A 24,069-nucleotide genomic window follows, 5' to 3' on the forward strand; every position below is an offset into this window, starting at 1 on the left:
TATCATTTTTAAAAGAGTAATCTCGATTATTTAAATTCACGAAGAAAATCGAAACCCAATACGTTAGGGCTCGATTCTCTCGAAGATCCAAAATACCGAATATTACTTATATTTTTAAAATTTCTTTTTTGAAATCTAAAAAATGGGTGTAATGAAATGATGATGATAATGTAAATAAAATAATCACGAGCAAAACAAAAAATAAATAAATAAGAAGTCACATGTATATAAATAAAATCAATCACATATGTACAATAACGAGCAATAAACAAATAAAAATTCTAAAGCATAATAAATAATAAAACGTACATACAAATAAATAAATAAATGAAGAAAATAAATAAAAGATATGTATATGGATTTAAAAAAGCATAAATATTTACATAAATAGGTATATAGATTATAAAATAAAATAAAATAAAAATATAATATAAGTATATACGTTATAAAAAAAGTGTGTATGTACATAAATTTATAAAAATATGAAAATATATGTATATATGTATTTCAAAATTATTAACTATAAAAGTTTACGTAAGTATGTATATATAAATTATAAATTATAAATTATAAAATATGGAAAGCATATAGGTACGTACATGTATATTAACAGTATATGTATAAAAAAATATGTATGGATATAAGTATATATATATATTGAAATTATGAAATAGAAGTGTGTATAAATATGTATATGTGCATATGGATATAGGTGTATGCATGCACACACAAAATGAAATATAAAAATGTATTTACGACTTTAAAATGTACGTATATATATATTAGCAAAATATGTGTATATATATTGTAAAATGTATATATATTTAATGTGCATAACAAAATTAAGATTAAAAGGTAGAAATGAGTGAATAATGACAACAACAACAACAACAACAACAACAACAACAATAATAATAATAATAATAATAATAATAATAATAGTATTAGATTGATTAATTTTAATGGGAAAACAACCAAAATAACAAAGAAACGGACTAAATCGGAGAAAAAATTAAAATTTGGACTTGAATCGCAAATAAAATCAAAGGGAAGGGACTATGCTGAACGCGCGTATAACATAGAGGGGCTAGAAGGGAAATTTTCCCCTCTCCTCTAAAACAACGTCGTTCCAATGGGACCAAATTGAAAACGGTAATAAAATAAAAGGGAAATTTAAGAATGTAAAAAAACCTGATTGAAAAACATTAAAAAAGAGGAAGGGCTAAAAGTGCAATTAGCCCTTCCATTGAAAACACGCGGATCCCCCTGGAGCGGGTCAGATTTTCGGGCCAGGAGCTAAACGACGCCGTTTTGGCGTTTTAAAGGGGTGAGCAAAACGACGCCGTTTTGCTTCCCTATTTAAACCAGTTTTTTCCAAAAACTTTCATTTTTCTTTCTTCTTCAAAAAAAATCCCCAAAAATCCTCTCAACTCTCCACTTTTCTCTCCGAGCGCCGGTTAAGGGTCCATTGAGAGCCACTGCGTCTACGGCATTGCCCTCCAGTCGGCCGGCGCCACTGGCAGACAACAAGGGAGACCAAAAGTCTCCTTTTTCTTCGATGACTCTCCTCGGCCTCGAAGGCGCTCGGTGGCGTAAAAAGGGTAAGAGGCTTCTCCTTTTTATCTTTTTATATATTTTGTGTAAAAATGAAAGAAATAAACTTGTAAAAACAATAGTAACAAGAAAAAGGAAAAAGGAAAGCCATTTAAATGGATGTTCAACCCTTTTTTATTTCTCTTCTTTGTAGAAAATAAAAGAACCTTTACAATTTGTTTTGAATGGCCTTTTATAGCCATTTTTCCAACCAAAAACCCTATTTTCTACTGCTATTGTGTTTTTTCTTTTGCAGGTGGAGTAGGTGAGGGCGTCGGTGGCAAGTGGGCGTGGTGACGGGACGTGTCACGACACACCAGGCTAGGGGCGAGAGGTGCTGCGCCTAGGTCAAAGGCTAGGGTTTTTTTTCTGAAAATATCTTAAGTGTTTGGGCTTGGGTTAGTTTGGGCTTGTTGGGTTTGAGCTGATTTGGTTTTGGTTGGGTTTGGGTAGGTTTAGGTGTGTTTGTAATGGGTTTTATGTTTGGGTAGTGGGTAAAATTGGGCTGTACAGCTGCCCCTCTTTGCTCGTTGTCGTGTAACGAGAATAGAGCAAAGACTAAGAAAGACCAATTTTGCCCGGTCTCCGAGTCTTTTCTTATTTGATGCTTTTCTTTTCAACTAGTCTCATTCCAATCCACTGTGTCTTGTTGCTTCAATCTACTCCACTGCACTTCAGGAGGATCTGACATGTAGCTTCAATCTTCTTCGCAGCAAATTCAAGAGGGCGAGATTCATGGTTTTATTCTGTTCCGCTGTTGTAGCTTCAATCTTTTTAATTGCAATGTCAGGGAAGTAAGATCCGCTGTTGTAGCTTCAATCTGTTCCACTGCAACACTAGGAAAGTAAGATCCGCTGTTGTAGCTTCAATCTTTTTAACTGTCGGGGAAACAGGATCCGCTGTTGTAGCTTCAATCTGTTCCACTGCAACACTAGGAAAGTAAGATCCACTGTTGTAGCTTCAATCTTTTTAACTGTCGGGGAAACAAGATCCGCTGTTGTAGCTTCAATCTATTCCACTGCAACACTAGGAAAGTAAGATCCGCTGTTGTAGCTTCAATCTTTTTAACTGCCGGGGAAATAAGATCCGCTGTTGTAGCTTCAATCTATTCCACTGCAACACTAGGAAAGTAAGATCCGCTGTTGTAGCTTCAATCTTTTTAATTGCAATGTCAGGGAAGTAAGATCCGCTGTTGTAGCTTCAATCTATTCCACTGTAATGCTAGGAAAGTAAGATCCGCTGTTGTAGCTTCAATCTTTTTAATTGCAATGTCAGGGAAGTAAGATCCGCTGTTGTAGCTTCAATCTATTCCACTGCAACGCTAGGAAAGTAAGATCCGCTGTTGTAGCTTCAATCTTTTTAATTGCAATGTCAAGGAAGTAAGATCCGCTGTTGTAGCTTCAATCTGTTCCACTGCAACGCTAGGAAAGTAAGATCCGTTGTTATAGCTTCAATCTTTTTAACTGTCGGGGAAGCAAGATCCGCTGTTGTAGCTTCAATCTGTTCCACTGCAATCTGGAAGTAAGATTCACTGTTGTGGCTTCAATTTTTTTAATTGCAATGTCAAGGAAGTAAGATCCGCTGCTGTAGCTTCAATCTATTCCACTGCAACGCTAGGAAAGTAAGATTCGCCGTTGTGGCTTTGATTTTTTAAATTGCAATGGGGAAGTGAGACTCGCCGTTGTAGCTTCAATCTGTTCCGCTGCATCGCCTGGAAATAAGATTCGCCGTTGTGGCTTCGATATTTTAAATTGCAATGGGGAAGTAAGACTCGCCGTTGTAGCTTCAATCTGTTCCGCTGCATCGCCTGGAAATAAGATTCGTTGCCAGGCTTCGATCTTTTAAATTGCAATGGGAAGTGAGACTCGCCGTTGTAGCTTCAATCTGCTCATTGCATCGCTGGAAATAAGATTCGCCGTTGTGGCTTCGATATTTTAAATTGCAATGGGGAAGTGAGACTCGCCGTTGTAGCTTCAATCTGTTCCGCTGCATCGCCTGGAAATAAGATTCGCCGTTGTGGCTTCGATATTTTAAATTGCAATGGGGAAGTGAGACTCGCCAGAAGCTTCAATCTGCTCACCGCATCGCTGGAAATAAGATTCGCTGTTGTGGCTTCGATCTTTTAAATTGCAATGGGGAAGTGAGACTCGCCGTTGTAGCTTCAATCTATTCCGCTGCATCGCCTGGAAGTAAGATTCGCCGTTGTGGCTTCGATCTTTTAAATTGCAATGGGGAAGTGAGACTCGCCGTTGTAGCTTCAATCTGTTCCGCTGCATCGCCTGGAAGTAAGATTCGCCGTTGTGGCTTCGATCTTTTAAATTGCAATCTATGGTTACTTCGATCTGCTTCTGTCAACTCAGGAAAGCAAGACCTGCCATCTTCATTGATATGTTCTTTGGGGAAGATGACCTCTATGAACCTATTTATGCCTAGTGATTATGATAAAAATGAATCAAAATACCTAACTAGATGTGTATGAATGATGTTTGCATGAATGCAGAATGTCATGAGAATGATCCATTTTTAATGTTTGAGTTATCATTACCCATTATTTTATCACTAACGTGTTACGACGCCTTCTTGCTTGGTTGGCATATCCAAAGAAACACTTAATCAGATTGCCCCCACTATAAACCTCCAAGTTCAATCCACTGGATACAAAATTTAAACCATGTAAACCTTCAAGTTCAATCCACTGGATGCAAAATTTGAACCATCTTTCTCCCGCTGTAACCCAAGGATAGAAAGACTTGGCATTTTCTCGATCCTCTATTATCATAATTCAATGATACAGAATGTGAAACTCTTTGGCCTCCTACACCATTCCCAGGGTGTCATACCAAATGTTTATGCACAATTGCAAAATTGTTCTCTGAGAAAACCTTTTCTCATCACTCGATGATCATTGTTTGTTTGTTCATTGAAGCCTTCACATCTTGTGATTTTGTTCAATCAATATTTGGACAACAAAATCTGAAAGGATAGTCTTTATTTAGACTCTTCCTTCTTAGATATCTCACCCTTTAAACTTGGTGTGTTCTAAACAATAGTTCTATTTCAGGTTTCTATATTATTTAGAAACTTCTAGAGTAATATGCAAAAATTCATTTATGAAAGTTTTATTAGTCCATTATTCTAATGCAACACGCTTGCAAAAAGGGTTATAAGAATAAAGTTGGTTCTGAGCATAGCTCGAAAGGAATAAATTATCAACATAAAAACATAATAATGCAATTAATTGGGAATGTGTATCTTGGAAAAGAATGAAGTATTCCGAGAACAACAAATTTAATATAAATAATATGAAGGTTGGGTGCCCCAGATATCGCAGCTTGAATTTATCTGTACAAACTTTCTGGAGATATGTGTTTAGGAGATCAACAAGACTTTGTCGATGCCCCAAGATGCCGCCTACCCTTTCCTATTGATTCAGGTATAGCAAGATCACCATATGCACCGATCTGATCAAAATTTGAGCTGCTCATGATCGCCTTATGCCCCAATTTGATCCAAAATTTGAGTCGCTCTGATCACCTAATGTCCCATTATGATCAAAAATTTGAACCGCCCTTTTCGGGTTTTCAACTCAAATCCCCTTTGGTCTCAAGGTGCCATTTGCGGGTTTTCACCCTGGCCTCTCCTTTTTTTTTTCTTTTCTTTTTTCTTTTTGTTTTTTGATCTAAACTCATTGGATTAGGCATGTCCTCATTATCCTTTCCGATCAAGATTGACGCTTTTCCAGATAAGACCTTCCACATAAGGTTCTTTCCATCTTGGCATGAAGTTCTTTTTGTGTGGGAAGGATCTTCTTCGATACCAGGTCCTCTCATGAAATTTTCTAGGGCAAACTTCTTCTTCTCCCTTTTTTTTTTGAGCTCGCATCATTTGCTTTTGGCACATTTGACCATGATGGATAACTTTGAACATTCCTCCTCGATCGGGATTGGGTCCAAAAACTCAGAAAGAATCTCGTCTTCAATAGGCAAAATCGCGATAGGCTCAAGAGAACGGCATTGCCCCAGCAAAGTTTTTTTTGCCTCAAAATGCCCTTTACGGATTTTCACCTTGGTCATTTCTTCTTCTTTAAACGAAGTGTTTATTGACTGGATCCGAGTTTATAGGATTAGCAATCTCACTCAGGATTAGTGCTCCTCTGAAAAAGGTCTTCTTTACAACACAGGGACATCCCCGGCTTGGCATTCATTTCCCTTTAGAATCCTTTTGTTAAGGAAGAATCTTTTTCAACATCCAGCCCTCTCGTGAAATTCTCTGAGGCGAGCTTATTTATTACGGGCTCATATCATTTATTTTTGGTACATTCGACCCTTGATGAATAGCTTTTAACCATTTTCCTAGGGTCAACTGATCACATCGCGACTGGATCCCTCTAACAAGCAATGAGGGCATTTCAATAGGTAAAACTACCTCAATCCTGTAAAGCAAAAAGTGAGGTGTTGCCCCAGTACAGATGTTCGACAAGTAATGAGGGCAAATGGTAATTTCTCATGCCAGTCCTTGTTCACCTCTAGGCAATTCGGTGACGAAACGTGGTGTCTGCTCCTGGATTGATTTCAGACCTCAGCTATCGTGCTATTGTTCAAGTTCAATACATTTTCCAATACTATCGGCATGTGATGATATTGACGCATGAAGCAGCCTCTATTCATTTAATGATCTCAACAGTGGAGCAATGTCCATTAGAAGCTTTCGATGATGATGCTTACCATGCCCCATTTTGCTCAAAATTTGAGTCGCCCTTTTCGGGTTTTTAACTCAGATCCACCTTTGGTCAAAGCGCCCTTTGCGGGTTTTTGCCTTGACCTCTCCTTTTTCTTTTTCTTTTTCTTATTTCTTATTTCTCTTTCTCCTATTTTTGACTTTGAGTTTTTCAATTTTTTTTTGTTTTTGTTTTTGTGTTTGTTTTTGTTTTTTTTTTGAATCTGAACTCACGGGATCAGGCAAATCCTGGTCATGCTTTTCGATCAAAATCAATGTTATTCTAAAGTCTTCCACATAAGATCTTCCACTTTCATCTTGTATGCGAAAAACCTTCTTTGGTATTAGATTTCTTTCATAGAGCCTTCTGGGGCGAAACTACGACAAAAAACTTTGGATCTTCCTCTTTAATTAGGATAAAATCCAACGAAAAAATTAAAGAGATGGAAGCTCGACTTCCAATGGGTAAAGCTATGATGAGTCAACGAAAAAGGCATTGCCCCGGCAAAGAATTGCATCATTCTTACTACAAATTTTTGACATCGCACTGTTGTGCAGGTTTCATTATTAACGGTTAACCCGGGCATATCCTGGTATGATCATTGAATTCCTGAGGTCTCGCTTCGTCTTTGCGGTCAGGTCAATTCTTATCTTCATCATGCTCACAATTTTTAATGATTCCTTGTGAGGTAGGATCTGTCTATCCACTTATTCTACCACCCTCAACAAGTCCGGAGATAAGCTACGATCCATGTCATTTTCAAAGTCATGAGATCTGTCCAAACACATGCCTCGCTCAAGAGGAAAATCTAAGTCTATAGCAGTGTCACTCATGTCATTGATATCTGAGGGACCTATTGTAGGTACAAGAGAATATACAAAGAATGTATGAATTTAAGAATAAGTGTCTGTACAGTATGATTATAAATGAATGAAAGAATGATTTGGATGAACGCATAAAAGAATAAAAATAATCATGCATAAGAAATGAAAGAATATTGGTTCAAAAGATTGCAAAGATGCATTCCATTAAAATAATGACGTTCAGACACGAGCCTATTTCACAAAAGACTTCTTGTTGCCTCTAGACTGAAAGCAACAAGTATGTTTTGAATATTACTCTGAGTAAGTTCTGAATACTATAGGGGTCTCTTCTACAGTCTGATTATTTAGAACACTCCCAAGTTTATATGGGCGGATATCTAACAAGGTCCCTTTTCAGTTGTCTTCATTGTTATGAACATTTTTGACCCCTTCACAGAACTCTATCTTGTTGGACCTTAGCTAACCGTTCTTGTATTTGCAGTTGTAGTTTGTTTTACTCCCTTTGGAGTCGTTTAAGTTTTTTTTTAATCTTTGGTCTATGCTTTTTTTGTTTGGGTACCGTAACGATGCTAAGTCGATAGACTTTTTCGGTTCCCAAGTTAACCGAAATAATTTTACTCAATTAGGGTCTTTTTGTGAAAATCTAATGCATGTGATGTAATGCAATGCAAATGCATGAAATGGATGTAAAAAGAGACGTTGATTCTTGGTTCAATTCTATTAGAACAACTTGACTAGAAAACAAATATATTTACATAAAGCAGATATATATACGGCTTTTCCCTCATAGGCGAAGACATTTGAACCTCTTCTTCATTCGAGCGTTAAGATGAATCTCACGAACTCTTCAAAAGGGACGTCTCTTTTATCTCCTTTTTACTTGGTTCGGGCCTCGACTCGCTGCTCGCTCATCCTCGTGCTGCTCATTGGCTCCTCTTTAAGGAAGTTCAGCGGCTCTCGAATAATCTTTGTCATCTTGAATTCTTGGGCAACGGAGCAATGGTCGTGTGGTCCTCCATTAAACTATCACCCTTCTCTTGTTGTGTTTTCTCAGAATATATTCGGACAACCGTATTATTATCCACTTTATCAAGAAACCCATTTCCTTATGACAAGCTCTCTATTTAACAACCGAACGTGAATCAACACCTCTTTTTATGATGAAAATGCAATGCAATCATAACAAAAAGAAAACAGGTTAGTACAAAGCAAAAGTAAGCAAGAATAAATAAAACACCTATTTGGGTGAATACTAGGGGTTCGAAATGGTTCTACCTAGGGTGGGCTCCTAAGGTTCACTACATGAGGTTTGGCTCTAAAGTAAGGGTACCCGAACCAGCAGATTCCTCGATCCTCACCCATTATAGGCTCATATGGACCGAGTTCGGTTCAGGGGAATACATTTCCCTATGGCTGCACGGAGATGAAAATTTCACGAAGACATAGGTACGGATGTATCCCGAAAGCGATTCACTATCCTGCACGGAGGTGAAAACCTCACGAAGGACTAGCTTCTCACTCCCACTTAAAGGGTGTGACCAACGGTCATGCAATGCAATGCAAAGGATACCAAAATTTAAACAAACAGAGCAATTATAGACCATAATGATGAAAATTATAAAGAATGAAATGCAATGAAAGGATCGTAAATTTAAACCACATTTTCAATTTTCGACAAAAAGACAAAAAGTAATCAACTTGTGGCTTGACTCTCTTATTTAAATCCCCAGCGGAGTCGCCAAGCTGTTGACACCATTTTTTTGATGAAAAACGGGGTCGACTTGGGTTTCGAAAAATGAAACGGGAGTCGCCACCAATCCTTTTTTATGAGGTGTGATTGGATCACCTCGAAAAGTGGTTGTTTTTAATAAATGGTTTGATTTTATTAAAACAACAAGTTTGGTCCACGAAATTCAGAAAAACGGGTTCGGGAGTCGGTTACGCACGAGGAAAGATTAGCACCCTCGATACGCCCAAAATTGGTACCTAGTTGATTACTTAATGTCTTAATGTCGAAAATTGAGAACTTTGGAGAATTTTAAAAATACGATCATTTTATTAAACGTTGAAAATTTTCAAGAAAAAAAAGGGATATTTCACGTTATTCGAGAAAGAGAATCATATCCAGTAAGTTAGGACACAATGTCTCGAATTCCCGATACGCGAATAAAAAATACTTATTTAAAAGATATTTAATTATCTTAGATTTAAAAAAGGATCACGACCAGTAAGTTAGGACACGATCCTTTTTTAATTCCCGATATTGTTTAAAACTTGAGTTTAAAAAAAATTCGTGTAATAAAGTTTAAAAGAATATTCAATTGTTTAAATCAAATGAAGAAATCGCAACCCAATACGTTAGGGCACAATTTCTCAAAATATTAAACATTGAATATTGCATTTATTTCAAAAATCCTCGCCTCGAGAAAACAATGTGTCACATCCAATGCGTTCGATAACGAGCTTTTTATCATTTTTAAAAGAGTAATCTCGATTATTTAAATTCACGAAGAAAATCGAAACCCAATACGTTAGGGCTCGATTCTCTCAAGATCCAAAATACCGAATATTACTTATATTTTAAAATTTCTTTTTGAAATCTAAAAATGGGTGTAATGAAATGATGATGATAATGTAAATAAAATAATCACGAGCAAAACAAAAATAAATAAATAAGAAGTCACATGTATATAAATAAAATCAATCACATATGTACAATAATGAGCAATAAACAAATAAAAATTCTAAAGCATAATAAATAATAATAACGGACATACAAATAAATAAATAAATGAAGAAAATAAATAAAAGATATGTATATGGATTTAAAAAAGCATAAATATTTACATAAATAGGTATATAGATTATAAAATAAAATAAAATAAAAATATAATATAAGTATATACGTTATAAAAAAAAGTGTGTATGTACATAAATTTATAAAATATGAAAATATATGTATTTATGTATTTCAAAATTATTAAATATAAAAGTTTACGTAAGTATGTATATATAAATTATAAATTATAAATTATAAAATATGGAAAGCATATAGGTACGTACATGTATATTAACAGTATATGTATAAAAAATATGTATGGATATAAGTATATATATATATTGAAATTATGAAATAGAAGTGTGTATAAATATGTATATGTGCATATGGATATAGGTGTATGCATGCACACAAAAAATGAAATATAAAATGTATTTACGACTTTAAAATGTACGTATATATATATTAGCAAAATATGTGTATATATATTGTAAAACGTATATATATTTAATGTGCATAAAAAATTAAGATTAAAAGGTAGAAATGAGTGAATAATAACAACAACAACAATAATAATAATAATAATAATAATAATAATAATAATAATAATAATAATAATAGTATTAGATTGATTAATTTTAATGGGAAAACAACCAAAATAACAAAGAAACGGACTAAATCGAAGAAAAAATTAAAATTTGGACTTGAATCGCAAATAAAATCAAAGGAAGGGACTATCTTTGAGCAGCAGATAACATAGAGGGGCTGGAAGGGAAATTTTCCCCTCTCCTCTAAAACGACGTCGTTCCAATGGGACCAAATTGAAAACGGTAATAAAATAAAGGGGAAATTTAAGAATGTAAAAAAACCTGATTGAAAAACATTAAAAAAGAGGAACGGCTAAAAGTGCAATTAGCCCTTCCATTGAAAACACGCGGATCCCCCTGGAGCGGGTCGGATTTTCGGGCCAGGAGCTAAATGACGGCGTTTTGGCGTTTTAAAGGGGTGAGCAAAACGACGCCGTTTTGCTTCCCTATTTAAACCAGTTTTTTTCCAAAAACTTTCATTTTTCTTTCTTCTTCAAAAAAAATCCCCAAAAATCCTCTCAACTCTCCCTTTTTCTCTCTGAGCGCTGGTCAAGGGTCCGGCCGAGAGCCACCGTATCGGCCGCCATCCTCCGGCACCGGCGCCACCGTGCACAACGGCAGGGAGACCAAAAGTCTCCCTTTTTCTCTCCGATGACTCTCCTCGGCCTCCTGAGCGCTCCGGTGACGTAAAAAAGGGTAAGAGGCTTCTCCTTTTTTATCTTTTTTTATATATTTTTGTGTAAAAAATGAAAGAAATAAACTTGTAAAAAACAATAGTAACAGTAGAAAAGGAAAAAGGAAAACCTGTCAGAAATGGATGTTCAACCCTTTTTTTTTATTTCTCTTCTTTGTAGAAAATAGGGGCCGAACCCTTTACAATTTGTTTTGAATGGCCTTTTATAGCCATTTTTACAACCAAAAACCCTATTTTCTACTGCTATTGTGTCTTTTCTTTTGCAGGTAGAGTAGGTGAGGGCGTCGGTGGCAAGTGGGCGTGGTGACGGGACGTATGCGGCGGCACCAGGCTAGGGGGCAGAGGGCTGCTGCGCCTAGGTCAAAGGCTAGGGTTTTTTTTTTCTAAAAATATCTTAAGTGTTTGGGCTTGGGTAAGTTTGGGCTTGTTGGGTTTGGGCTGATTTGGTTTTGGTTGGGTTTGGGTAGGTTTAGGTGGGTTTGTAATGGGTTTTATGTTTGGGTAGTGGGTAAAATTGGCTGTACATAAAGCATTTGTGATTGGTTTTACAAGCTAAGTTCTTAGGAGGAGAATTTAGTTGTGAGAGGTCTAGTCTTTGAGTACAAGAGTGACAATTTTTCGCCGGGTGTGTTAGAACTAGGTTGGTTGTATTTGTTTCAAAGATAGTAGATTCTTCTCACTAAGCTAGGCTCCATAGATATAGGGAAATCTAACTGCGTAACAATTTTATTATGATTGTCTCAATTTGATCAAAAATGCCTAATTTCGCTGTCACTTTTACTCATATACTCTGTTCTTATAGTTTAACAACTAGTTAGTTCAGATTAACAAGTTAGAAATAAGTAATAATAATAGTGAAATCAATAGTTCTAACTGATTTAAACAAAAAAAAAATATATCATTCAATCGGAATATGTATGTATGTATGTATGTATGTATGATGCAGAGCTATATTATTTAACCCAAACTTGATCTCCTAGCTTCTAACAAGTTTAGAGCCCTTAGAACTCGTACTAAAAATTTGTAAAATGTAAAGGAGGAATCAACGTATCATAGCTTAAAGCATATTCTCACACACCTTAAGGATCAAATATCATTTTTTAAGAACATTTGTGAAATCATATTATCAAAGCCATTAAAGATATTTAAGGATTAATATCATATATTCATAAGAAAAAATATGGATACCTTCACAAATTCATTAATCAACTTCAAATATAAATCATTCTTGATATAACATATCATACATATCAGTTTTGATCATAAAATATTCATTATCATTGACTGTTGTCATTGTTATAATCAACATCTAGAGTCATATTAATAATCTTGTTTTCATAATCCTTACTAATAATTAGTTTGTTTTTGTTTTTAAATCAAAACAACTTGATTTCTTTAAGATATTTTCTCACGTGTTAAATAATGAATATATAATAGTATGAACTTTGCATAGAAGTAAATTAAAAATGCTTGGGTATATAAAATATGCAATACAAAAGGCATAGAGTCAATATAAGAAAGCAATCATCCCTTTGAATGGCATTGTCTCAATGCAAACTAGCTCTAGCAAGGAATCAAAACCATATATTAGAAACTTATCAATATTGCTAAACTAAAATACATATACGAGAGTCACTAAGTCAAAAGTTTCAATCAACTGAAATAAAACAAAAGCAAAAGCTTATGAGTGAAAGTTGAACGTCAATAATGACAATGATTCGCAAAGAAAGAGAGAAGAACACATAAAATTTTACGTGAAAACCCTTTCGGGAAAAAACTAGGGGCAGAGGAGAAGAAAATTCATTATGTCGAAATTCGAATGATACAAGAGGAGTATAAACTACCTATTTATAGCTTTGTAAAACCAAAGTCAAATAAAAGTAATGCAGTAAGGTTAAAACACCTTATTCTAATCAATATCAAATAAATGAAATAAACTTTTATACGAATTTTACTTATGCACCCCTGGTTGCGACCCTAGTCCAATATTTTGCTTATTGGGGATCTACAATGAGTTGCAGCCTTCGCCCTTATAGGTCCCCTATCTTGCCATTTATATTTTATTTTAACAAGAATTTAGGTCACACAATTTGTAACACTATGCCAAAGATTATCAGCATCTAATATATAATAAGATCAACCAATAAAAATAAAACACAATATCGATAAATTTATACCATGATAAAAAAAAAAAATCAACCGTAAGTCATTTATAATGAAAACATTTCAAAAGACGTTATCATTTATATCCCATGATAACATAAAACGTATCAACTTACAAATGCTTTATTATTATGCATGAAAATTCCTAGACATATATGCCATCCTATTGATAAAGAGAAGTTGGCGTAACAATAGTGTGAAAAATTACTTTTAAACGAAGATAAATGAAAGGATAATTCTATTTTTATTTGGATGCCATAATTTTTACACTCTAATTATAGAGTTTTAATCACAGTAGGTTACAAATTCATATATAAGAAGATTAAAACACTTTATTTCTAAATAATGTATTTATTAATTTATAAATTGAGTTGAAAGTTCAATTCATAATTAGTTCCCAATCAAATGATTTTTTTTGTAAAGTCTATTTTATCTATAATCTCTGAAGGAAAAACCAAGACTTGTTTGTTAAAATAACAATAGTGATAATTGTGCTAAGGCTGAATCCAGAACCAAACAGAAAAGATTAGAAGAAAAACAAGATATGAAGATATTACTTAATGTGAAAACGATCCAATAAAAAAGTTTAAAACACTAACCACAACATTTTAATATTTAGCATTTTTACCACTTATAAATAAAAGTATGCAATATCCAAATATTTTCTAAAAAGAATCGGACATACAAACATCTATAATCAATTAATCAAAAGCCCCAAAAATATTAAAAACCTCCCCAGGCTAGCAGGGGTTACTTTCCAGCTACGGAAAGTTCGAAAGACAAATTCATGTCAACTCGCTTTCAAATGGTTTCAAGTTTTTTTTTTCTCATCAAATCAAGTTGGGGGAAATGGATTCGAATACGTACAGGCAAATCTTAGAATTACAATACATTTGGGATGAAACTTGGGCCATGCACCTTGTAAAGCCAAGTGGTAATCTTTTATTACTTCGTATTAGTTGTAATCATCCTCCACGAACATTGAATGATTCAGCGCGATAATATTTGAAATACAAGCTCAGAAACAGTAGAGAAAACTACTTAAAATGTGGGAAAGGTTATGGTCCAATGACAAATAAGTCAAAATTTCCAGCCATTTCTAACAATTTCTGTGTTATTAAGTCAAAGCACTTCTTCCTGCACCCAAGTGTCGACAAAGGCAAAAATCCGTATCCCTCTAATTCCTGAAATAATTCCGTTTATTATGTTAGGAACTGACAGCAGATAAACAGGCCCAAAGGCAAGACAAATTTATAAAATACCTCATTTTAAAAAATAATAAATAATAATAGAAAATGATGATACAAATTGCCTATATTAGGATAAGTTTCCTGCCTGGATTGGTTCAATTAGGCAGTAGCAGCCAATGGTACAGATCGGTAGCATGCTCTCTTTGCAGCACGGACAATATCTTCAACCTGCAGAATTCATAAACCAAGAAACATATACAATGACAACTGTACAAATATAACATAAATTCAGCCATCATACTAGCTGGTTTGACTAATGATTGTACTAGAAAGAAGAGGGACTGGATTAAAGAAAAGGGAGGAATAGAATCACCTGTGGCACAGCCATTCTCTCAAGATTTGCTGCATATGGCATGGGAACATCAGCTCCAGCGATTCTCTCAACTGGTGCATCAAGATATGAAAAACTCTCCTCCACAACAGATGCACTGAAATAAGTGGGCTTCATAAATATATAAGATGCCAAAATATGTGGTGAGGAGAAACTAAACGATTCAAGAGGAAAGAACTCAAACCAGATTTCAGCACCGACACCGTGCTGGGGAAACCCTTCTTCAACTGTTATTAGTCTGTTGGTTTTCCTGACTGATGCGTTAATTGTGGATCTATCTAGTGGCCTAATAGAACGCAAATTTATAACCTGTATTTAACAAAATTAGTAATTGCTCTTCTTAGCTGAAAGATCATATCAACTTGTAAGACTTGCATTTCTTTGTGTTATAATTTACCTCAGCATAAATTCCATCCTTTTCAAGCATCTCAGCTGCCTGAACAACAAACAGTCTATTAGTTGATAACTCCACAGCCAACATATTACCATAAAGTTACATTTTCAGGAAATTACAACCGAGGCAAACAGAAAGAAACAATACTGGAAATCCCATTAAGAAGTGCACTAAGCTGTAATCCTAAAATTTGCACTCATATTCAACTCATTCAATCAGAGGCAACCTAATAGCCACACCATATTTCAGGCAGTTCTCAAGCCCAGAGATTAAAAGATAGTCTAACGAAACATGGGACCCTGCAATGCACAAGATAAATAAAGAATCCACCACAGTAACTAGCAGCAATGAATAAATCAGAATAACATGTTGAATATTATAAAAAAATCTGGTCCACTAATCTTTTAAGCTCAGAAGTTATTACCAAATAAAGTTTTAATCCAATCAACCAAAAGCCTATTTAATGCAGTCCAACATTATAAGAAAATTCTAGAAAGAGCTTCTTAAATGAGCTCCCCATGAGCTCAATAGAATTTTGTAAGAGATTCAGCATTATCCCGTTATAAGTAAACTTTATAAGAGATTCGATTATTTGCATTAAAAGGAATTTAGTTATTTACTGAAAACATTACAATCTCGTAACAGAACACCCCAATATTATAGCCAAGTTTCATCCAATTAGGCAATATATGAACACATTTGTCTCTTCCTTCCTAAATATGTAGCAACTGGAATTGCTTGGTTGAACATAACAGCTAGGGCTGAGTTCAGTTCGGGCAAACTTTTTGGATTTTTTAATTGCCTATGATAATTCAGTTCTGTTCGATTCTTGGTTCTTTCATGCTTTTTTCTTTTTTGGATTTTTTAACTTCATTTTGACATAATAGCTTTGCTTTAGGGCTTTCGAATATTATTCAACAAAGTTTCGAAGTCTTTTTCATATAAATTTCTTAAAAATTTAAAAATTTCAAGTAAATAAAAAAACCTATAACTTTTACATTGTATTTTTTCAAATTAGTTTTTTTATATAGTATTTTAAAGTTATTTTTACTATTTTAAATATAAGATATTTATCGTTACATCATAAAAACATTAATAATAATTTAAATAAAAATAGAACTCGGTTCAGTTCAGGTTACTGCCAGTTTTTAGCTTATGAACCAAAACCATCCAAACATCACTAGTTCAGATTGCATTTTGGTTTCTTGTTTGTTTTTTACTCAATCCTAATAACAACCCCCATCTCCTGGATCATCTTCTAACTTTTCACCACTAAGGTTTTGTTTAGCATTGCTCATAGGGGTGGAAAAGCACTTTTTGACAGCACAAGCAATGCCAAACAATCAGCTTTAACATCAAATTAATTTTCACCACTAAGGTTTTGTTTAGCATTGCTCATAGAGGTGGAAAAGCACTTTTTGACAGCATAAACAATGCCAAACAATCAGCTTTAACATCAAATTAGTTTTTCAACCCAAAGCTAAAAAGCCAAATTTAAGTGCTTTTGATTTTTATAAAAGCTATTTTGGAGGTGAAAATCTAAAATTACCCTCATTTCCCTTTTTGAAATTTATTTTAAATATATAATATTATTGTATGCTATTTTAATATCTAAATGTTACAAAATAATTTATATTAATTGCTTAAAGAATATTTAAAATTTATATTTCATATGTCAGAATATTAGTGAATTTGAATATAATCTAAACTAAATTATCTTTTACTTTCCAACATCATGCCTAAATGGACATTTTAACTTTTCACATCACTTTTTGACAACCATGCTAAACACTTAAAATTAGAAACCAATTTTTCCATAACACTCTTCAAAAGCACTTGTTCCAAACAAAGTTTCTCAAAAGTATTTTTTCAACTGCAATAGCAATGTTAATCTAGCCCTAAGTGGAGTATCAACTACACATTAACCCCAAGGCCAAAAGGAAAAAGATTGGTTTGTTCTCAATGTTTCCGTGTTCTATTTCTTTGGTTAGTAACCACTGACACTAATTTTATTTTCAATGCCAACAGAAAGAACCTCTTTCCCCTTATTGCTGTGTCCATGCCGAATCTGGTATAATAAGTTCATTATTTTTATTTTTCTGGCATATCCAGCAGTACTTGACACATATCTGCTCTTTCAAACAAGTGTCCATGTCCGAAACATATCCTACATGAATACATGAGAATAGCAGCTGTATCCATCCTTCATATCTTTAGATTATTCTTTTATATATCGTATAGAATCTTGTGCAATTGCATGCAATCTACCTCAAATAGAAATTAGGCACAGCTTATCCAAATAGACACTACATAGAAGACATACCTTAAGTGCATAGCCCACCATTTTTGAAAAAGCTGTAATAGTCACATCTTTTCCTTCTCTCTCAATCTGTCAAAGTAGATGGCCAAAAGATAAATTTAAATGCTATCAAAATGCAACATCATGGATACGAGTTACAGCAGAATCACCGACTGCAGAAGCATCAATAATAGTTATAACAATATCCGTGAGAGTAAAATTTAAAGAGAATCATATCAGCATTACCTTAGCTTTCCCAATTGGAAGGCAAAAACTGGAATCAAGAACTTCATCAGAAACAGGGAATGACTCACCATATCTGAAACAGTATGATTATATGAGAGCAATGTCAGACATTAAAACTCTAACTGAACACTGGACCAGTAGAGTGGCAACGCTTAATACATAATTCAATCACATTTTATCAATTCACTTACAACAACTCGTTTTCAAGGAAAACAACTGGATCAGGATCTCTAATAGCAGCTTTGAGGAGTCCACGAGCATCTTCAGAATTATATGGTGACAATACTTTCAACCCAGGACAAGAAGCATACCATGCTGCATAACACTGGATATTAACCAAAAAGACAAGTAATTAAAACAAGCTTCTTAATATATTTAAAGTCAGCTACACCTCTATAAAATGGGAATAATCAAATGGTAATACAAAATAAATCATTTTTTAACCTCCGTAGGCTCTCAGGAACAGAGGAGAGTTGTGTAGGTGACCAAACCAAATAACAGGTCACAGTGCCAGTAACATACGAGGAAACCATACCTGAGAGTGTTGGGCACCAACACCAGCAGCGGCACCATTAGGTCCTCTAAAAACAATGGGTACAGATATCTGGCCAGCAGACATATAGTTGGACTTTGCAGCAGAGTTAATAATGTGGTCAATTGCCTGCAATAAAAGACAAAGATGTATCAAAGAAAATTTTGCATCGGGGATTCAGGACAAGAATCTCATAAAAACACATTGAAAGAAAGTAATTAAAATTTTTTATTACCATAAAAATGACCAATAACTAATGTAGTACTAAATCCGAAAAATTCTGGCACATGATGACTAAATCTAGATCTCGGCAAAACATCATTCCTATATCCAAGTACATATGATGTTAAAACAATATAGAGACATCCAAACCATTTGCTCTCTTAACATCTCAATGCTGAGCAGGAGGGAAATTGATCATTGTTTTAAAAGCCAGGATATCTTACACAGCAAGAAGGCAACCAAAAGAACTCCAAAGATCCCGCATTTAAAAAAAATGCATCTCATTGGAAGAGTTTTCAGGATATCTTCTGAAGCACCATTTCTCGGCTTGTCTTAACACTAATTCTTTGGTGATTAGCATAAAACAAAGCGAATTACAAAATTGAAACAAAAATTTGAATCACTTATAGCCAAACAAACTTGCATTCCAACAACATGGTTTGGCTTCTTCAACCAGAACCATAAAAGCAGGACCAATTACTGGTAACAGCATGACCAGCTATGAAACACATTTTAAATGCTATCTCTTTCCTTTACAGTTTCCATTTGTAGTCTAAAACCACAAGTACCAATACTTTATTGCTATGTGTTGTCAAATATAGAAAGAGAAGATCAAAATAACAAATACATAAATTCTATTGCCCTTCATTAATCAGCCACTATATCTAATCACAGATGTACCTTCAAAGAAAACATGCATACTTCATTCATACAAGCTCCAAAGAATTTCAACACTACATTACAGTAGTAGTTATAACTTCACTGTCTTTAAAATAGAAAGCACATGATAGTATACTACCACTACTTTCTTTTTTATGACATGCATGCCACTTCATTTAGAATTCGTTTTCAAAACTTATGAATACTCTAGCACGCAAACTAAAAAAAGCATACAGAAGCATAGATTCAAAACAGAACCATCTAACCTGCATGGAGAAGTTAAATGTCATAAACTCCACTACTGGCTTCAGACCATAGTAAGCAGCACCAACCCCAATCCCAGTAAAACCAGCCTGTGAAACAATAAATAGACAACTTAGGTGAGAAAATAATGTAATGAAAACTAAAAAGCATAAAATAACACATATAATAGGCATGTGAGATTAATTATTCAATAAAATAATAATAAAATTCACAAACTGAATAAAAGAGAAACAGTATAGGCATGGATAAACATAATAACCTCAGTAATTGGAGTATCAAGAACCCTTTCAGGTCCATACTTCTCCAAAAGTCCCTTGGTTATCTACACAAAAAGGGAAATAAAAATCAATCTTTGCTCTTCAGATACTTGTAGCAATGCTTCTATGGCCTGTATTATATGTAGCAAGAAATTCTAACCTTGTATGCACCTTGATATTCTCCAACCTGCATTTTATGAGTTCAAGAAACAAAAATCATAAGAATGGCATATAAATAAAAGGAACAGCCAAAATATTAACAAAAAATCGTTCTGTTAATGTTTTCTCACCTCTTCCCCCATCAAAAAGACTTTTGGATCAGCCGACATCTCCTCATCAAGAGCAGAGTTTAATGCCTCTCTCACTGTAATCTGTACATAATTATCATTAAACAAACAAACAAATAAACATTACTCCTTGAAGGTTAGACCTTTTGGATATTAATAATCACAAAAGCCATTTAACATTAACTGCAAGATGATGCAAACTACATACAAAGAAACACAAATATAAAGATAATCATATCTGTGTGCATAAGGTTGTGTGCTTGAGCGGAAAAATATGAGCCGCGGGTCTTTCTTCTGAATGTTGCTTACGTAAGTAAGCTACAGAGCAGCTGCTAAAATTGTACATAGATACTCTTCTGAACGAGTGAACACTTGCAGTATGCAACTTGAAATATCTAATAGCATTAAACCCACAAAAAGTATAGAACTACACCAAGAATAAAAAAGGTGAAAAATATTACCTGTTTTGCAGCAGATGAGTAACTTCTCAAGACTGACACTGCAGGCAGAATCTTCTTAAATGATTGCCCCAACATCTAAATAAACAAAAAAGATTGTTTTTTTAAAAAAAAAAAACCAATCAGATTAACTGAAACGTCAACAAAGGTATATGAAAGAGCAGGAGAGTTTCCAGAACTCACCCTTTGCCTTGCTATTGCTAACATCTTTCCTCCTCCACTTTGCTTTTCTCTGAACAACAATACAACAAGCTATTTGTTAATTGTTCCTTGCAATGCTAGTCCCAGTTTCATATAAATCAAAGATGCATTAAATAAATGCTAGTGCAATTAAAGCATTGATTAGTGTAAAATGCTTATTTCACTCACTAACTATGAGGATTATCTATTCAAACAAGTAAATCTGAGAACTAATCACTAAAATATGATTCAGAAAAATAAACGAAATTATATTTATATAAATCGAGAAATCTAAATCAGAAAATATATATTCATATAAGATGCTGGAAAGTGGGAACCAAACGGTAATGGATGGAAAATCAAATCGGATCGAGAAGATAAGAAAAACGTACCTGCTTTTGAAGTAATGTAAAAAAAAAGAGAGAGTGTGGAATTAGGGTTTTCTGAAAGGAAATTAATCGGCAGGGAGATGACCAATACTGAAATTGGAGAGACGCAGGTGGGGGCGGTGAGCTAACGCATCTGCTGTGCTGAAGCTTAAAACAGAAATAGAAATAAATAAAAATAAGGAATGTTTTCTATAAACATACTTAGAAAGAGTGACAGCAGCGACCAAAGTGATATCAAGGGTCAGGAATCAACTGGGAAAACAGCCAACAATCGGGCGGCTCAGTGGTGATAGGGGAAGATAGATATTTAATAATTTAATACTACTTCTATGACGGGGAATTTTTAAAGCTTAATTCGTTATCACATATCCTTAAAAAAATTATAAAATACAAAATATAAAAATGTTATAAACTAAAGAGATACAGAGAGAATGAACAAATAAAATACGAAAGCAACAGAGAATGTATCTTATTGATCAAAAGGATGATTATAATGTTTCATCATACTTTCTCTTTATATGCATAAGAAATATAAAATAAGTAGAGATTTAATTCTAATAACTATCGAATTTAAAGTACATTAAAACTTTATCTTAATCATGACGAATATCTACTTAATAAGATATTCATAACAACAAATACATAAATGTATAAAAAGTTTAAGTTTGAGATTGTTGACCATAATTATTTTATAGTTCAATTAATCGGAAGTTATAATTGATAGATTCTTTTTATTTGATAAATTTAAATAAATTTAAATATTTTATTATCTCAATATTAATTATTTATCTCTAGATCAATATCTCAATTTACAAATAAAAAATTTTAAAAGTGAAGTGAATATCTAAATATTAATATGTGCATCCATTGTTTCAAAATATTTTTAATACTTAATATTTATGATCACAATTACAAATCACGCTCACAAATATTCGAATATATCATCGTTTTCTTAAGTTCACTCAAGTGTTTAACCATCTTAAAGAACTTTGATATAAAATAAAAAAGTATGTGCACGGAGAAAGATAAAAGAAGTTTACTCTAGACATAAAATAGGAGCCAAGTCAAATTAACTTGCTCCCAATAACACTAGTAAAATATTAAAATTGATGAATTTTAAAATATTAAAATTTGATATAGAATTTTTTCATTTTTATTAAAATATTTTTAATAAAATTTGATTATATTACTATATATTTTGTATAACAACTTTTATATTTTAAATGTGATTAGTGAATTGTATAAAAAGTGATTAGTGAATGTATATTTTATTCCAAGATACAATAATTTTTACTTTTTAATTTTTATTTACAATCTTATTTTTATATATATTTTTTACAATATTTTACAATTTCTAATAATTTTATAAGTTCTTGATAGTTTTTTTATAATTATTATTATATTTACATTTTAAAATTCTAACATATTTTTAAAATTTTTACATAGTTTATATATTTATATTTTTATTTATATTTTTTCTGTATTTTTTATAATTTTTCAATAGCTTTTAAGATTTTTTTCTAGATAATGATATTATTATGATGTCAAAGTATGTCATACGATATTTATGATTGTAATATTTTAATCATCCAAAGGACTGAATCATGAATATCTAATAATGTTAAAAGTCATATAAACTTAAGAATTGGGGTGAATTAAAAAAATTAAGAATAAAAGTGAGAAAAATAATATACATTAGGGCTAAAATGTGCATTAAGGCAATTTTTAATTAGTTACTCTCAAAGAAAATTTAATTAGTTGTCAAAATAGGTGAATGTTTGATGTACTTTGGCTGGGTTTAAATATGAGAAGCTGATAAAAAACGGCTCTTGAAGATTAGGGGGGTCGTCCACTTTACATTTATTTTTTCTAATCTGTTTCTTTATCGATGAAAATAAAATAATAATAATTTTTAATATAAAAATTAAGGTTGTTTTTATTTTATTGAAAACTACTTTTGAAAAATGATTTTTGGATAATTGATTAGTTTTTTTGTAAAATTTATATTTTACGGTGCTTGAATGATTTTGCGTAAAATACTTTCTATTGTTTGACAAACTTTTCTAAAATAATTTTCTAAAAGTTATTATTAGTGAAACAAACACGACATAAATATATTTGTTACAAAATATTATAGTACACTTTCCTTGTAACAATAACAATTTATTTTATAGTAAGATTATATTTTGTAATAATTAATTCATATATAAACTTAATAATAAATAATGCCTAATTAAAACTTAATTTAAATTACATATATCTCATAAGAGTGCATATTGACACATTAGAGTTGGAAGGGATAAATGAAGTTAAGCATTGTTTAAACAAATACTCATATTTGTATAATTAAAATATTTATATTTTATTCTAGGTTAAAATATGTCATAAGTCCATGTACTCTTCATAAATTTGGAATTTAGCCCTATACTTTTATTTTAGAAATTTAATCATTCTACTTTTAGATTCTAAAGTTTAGGTCCAATTGTTAACACTATTAATTATTTTGTTAATTTTAAGTCCATTACAATGCTATTTTTTAGTTAAATGGCTATCAAGTGAGTATTTTAATTTGAAAAATTCAAATCAACAAATTTGACAATAATAATAATAATAATAATGTTAACAACTGGACTTGAACTTTAAAATCTGAAAATAAAACGACTAAATTACTTAAAATAAAAGTATTATGACTAAATTCCAAATTTATGAATGGAATTATGACATATTTTAACATTTATACTAAAATTTATTATTATATTTATAATTTTAATATATATATTTATTATTAAAATATTAATATAAATAATTTTCACTAATATATCAAGAATATTATTTAAAATTTAAAAATATTATTAAAATAAAATGTAATATTAAATAATTTATTAAAATAATTCATTATATTATTAAATATAAATAATTAAATATGTATATTAAATAATATTA

At 32.6% G+C, this 24,069-nt stretch overlaps 1 protein-coding gene across 1 annotated transcript; it reads right to left on the reverse strand.

Moving 5' to 3' along the window:
• Positions 1-14,276: 14,276 nt before the first annotated feature.
• On the reverse strand, positions 14,277-21,385 carry LOC105764242 (pyruvate dehydrogenase E1 component subunit beta-1, mitochondrial). The gene is made up of 16 exons (XM_012582764.2): positions 21,130-21,385; positions 20,741-20,789; positions 20,561-20,635; positions 20,103-20,183; positions 19,973-19,999; positions 19,815-19,877; positions 19,558-19,644; positions 18,413-18,538; positions 18,069-18,202; positions 17,878-17,950; positions 17,656-17,721; positions 15,336-15,374; positions 15,123-15,247; positions 14,921-15,035; positions 14,693-14,775; positions 14,277-14,541 (listed from the first exon to the last, which is right to left on the reverse strand). The coding sequence occupies exons 2-15, from the start codon at positions 20,762-20,764 to the stop codon at positions 14,707-14,709; spliced, it is 1,104 nt and encodes a 367-aa protein (XP_012438218.1). The 5' UTR covers positions 20,765-20,789; positions 21,130-21,385; the 3' UTR covers positions 14,277-14,541; positions 14,693-14,706.
• Between the last annotated feature and the right edge of the window lie 2,684 nt (positions 21,386-24,069).

The sequence above is a fragment of the Gossypium raimondii genome, chromosome 12 (genome assembly GCF_025698545.1).
Source record: "Gossypium raimondii isolate GPD5lz chromosome 12, ASM2569854v1, whole genome shotgun sequence".
In the NCBI taxonomy this organism is placed as follows: Eukaryota; Viridiplantae; Streptophyta; class Magnoliopsida; order Malvales; family Malvaceae; genus Gossypium; species Gossypium raimondii.

What these genes read in the sequence shown, in the direction of transcription:
- LOC105764242 (XM_012582764.2), bottom strand. Translation starts at nt 20,764, where the DNA reads ATGTTAGCAATAGCAAGGCAAAGG. An exon ending in TTGGTGCCCAACACTCTCAG is followed by an intron (nt 18,203 to 18,412) that starts GTATGGTTTCCT and finishes GTTAATATCCAG; the next exon opens with TGTTATGCAGCATGGTATGC. An exon ending in TGGTGGGCTATGCACTTAAG is followed by an intron (nt 15,375 to 17,655) that starts GTATGTCTTCTA and finishes TTTGTTGTTCAG; the next exon opens with GCAGCTGAGATGCTTGAAAA.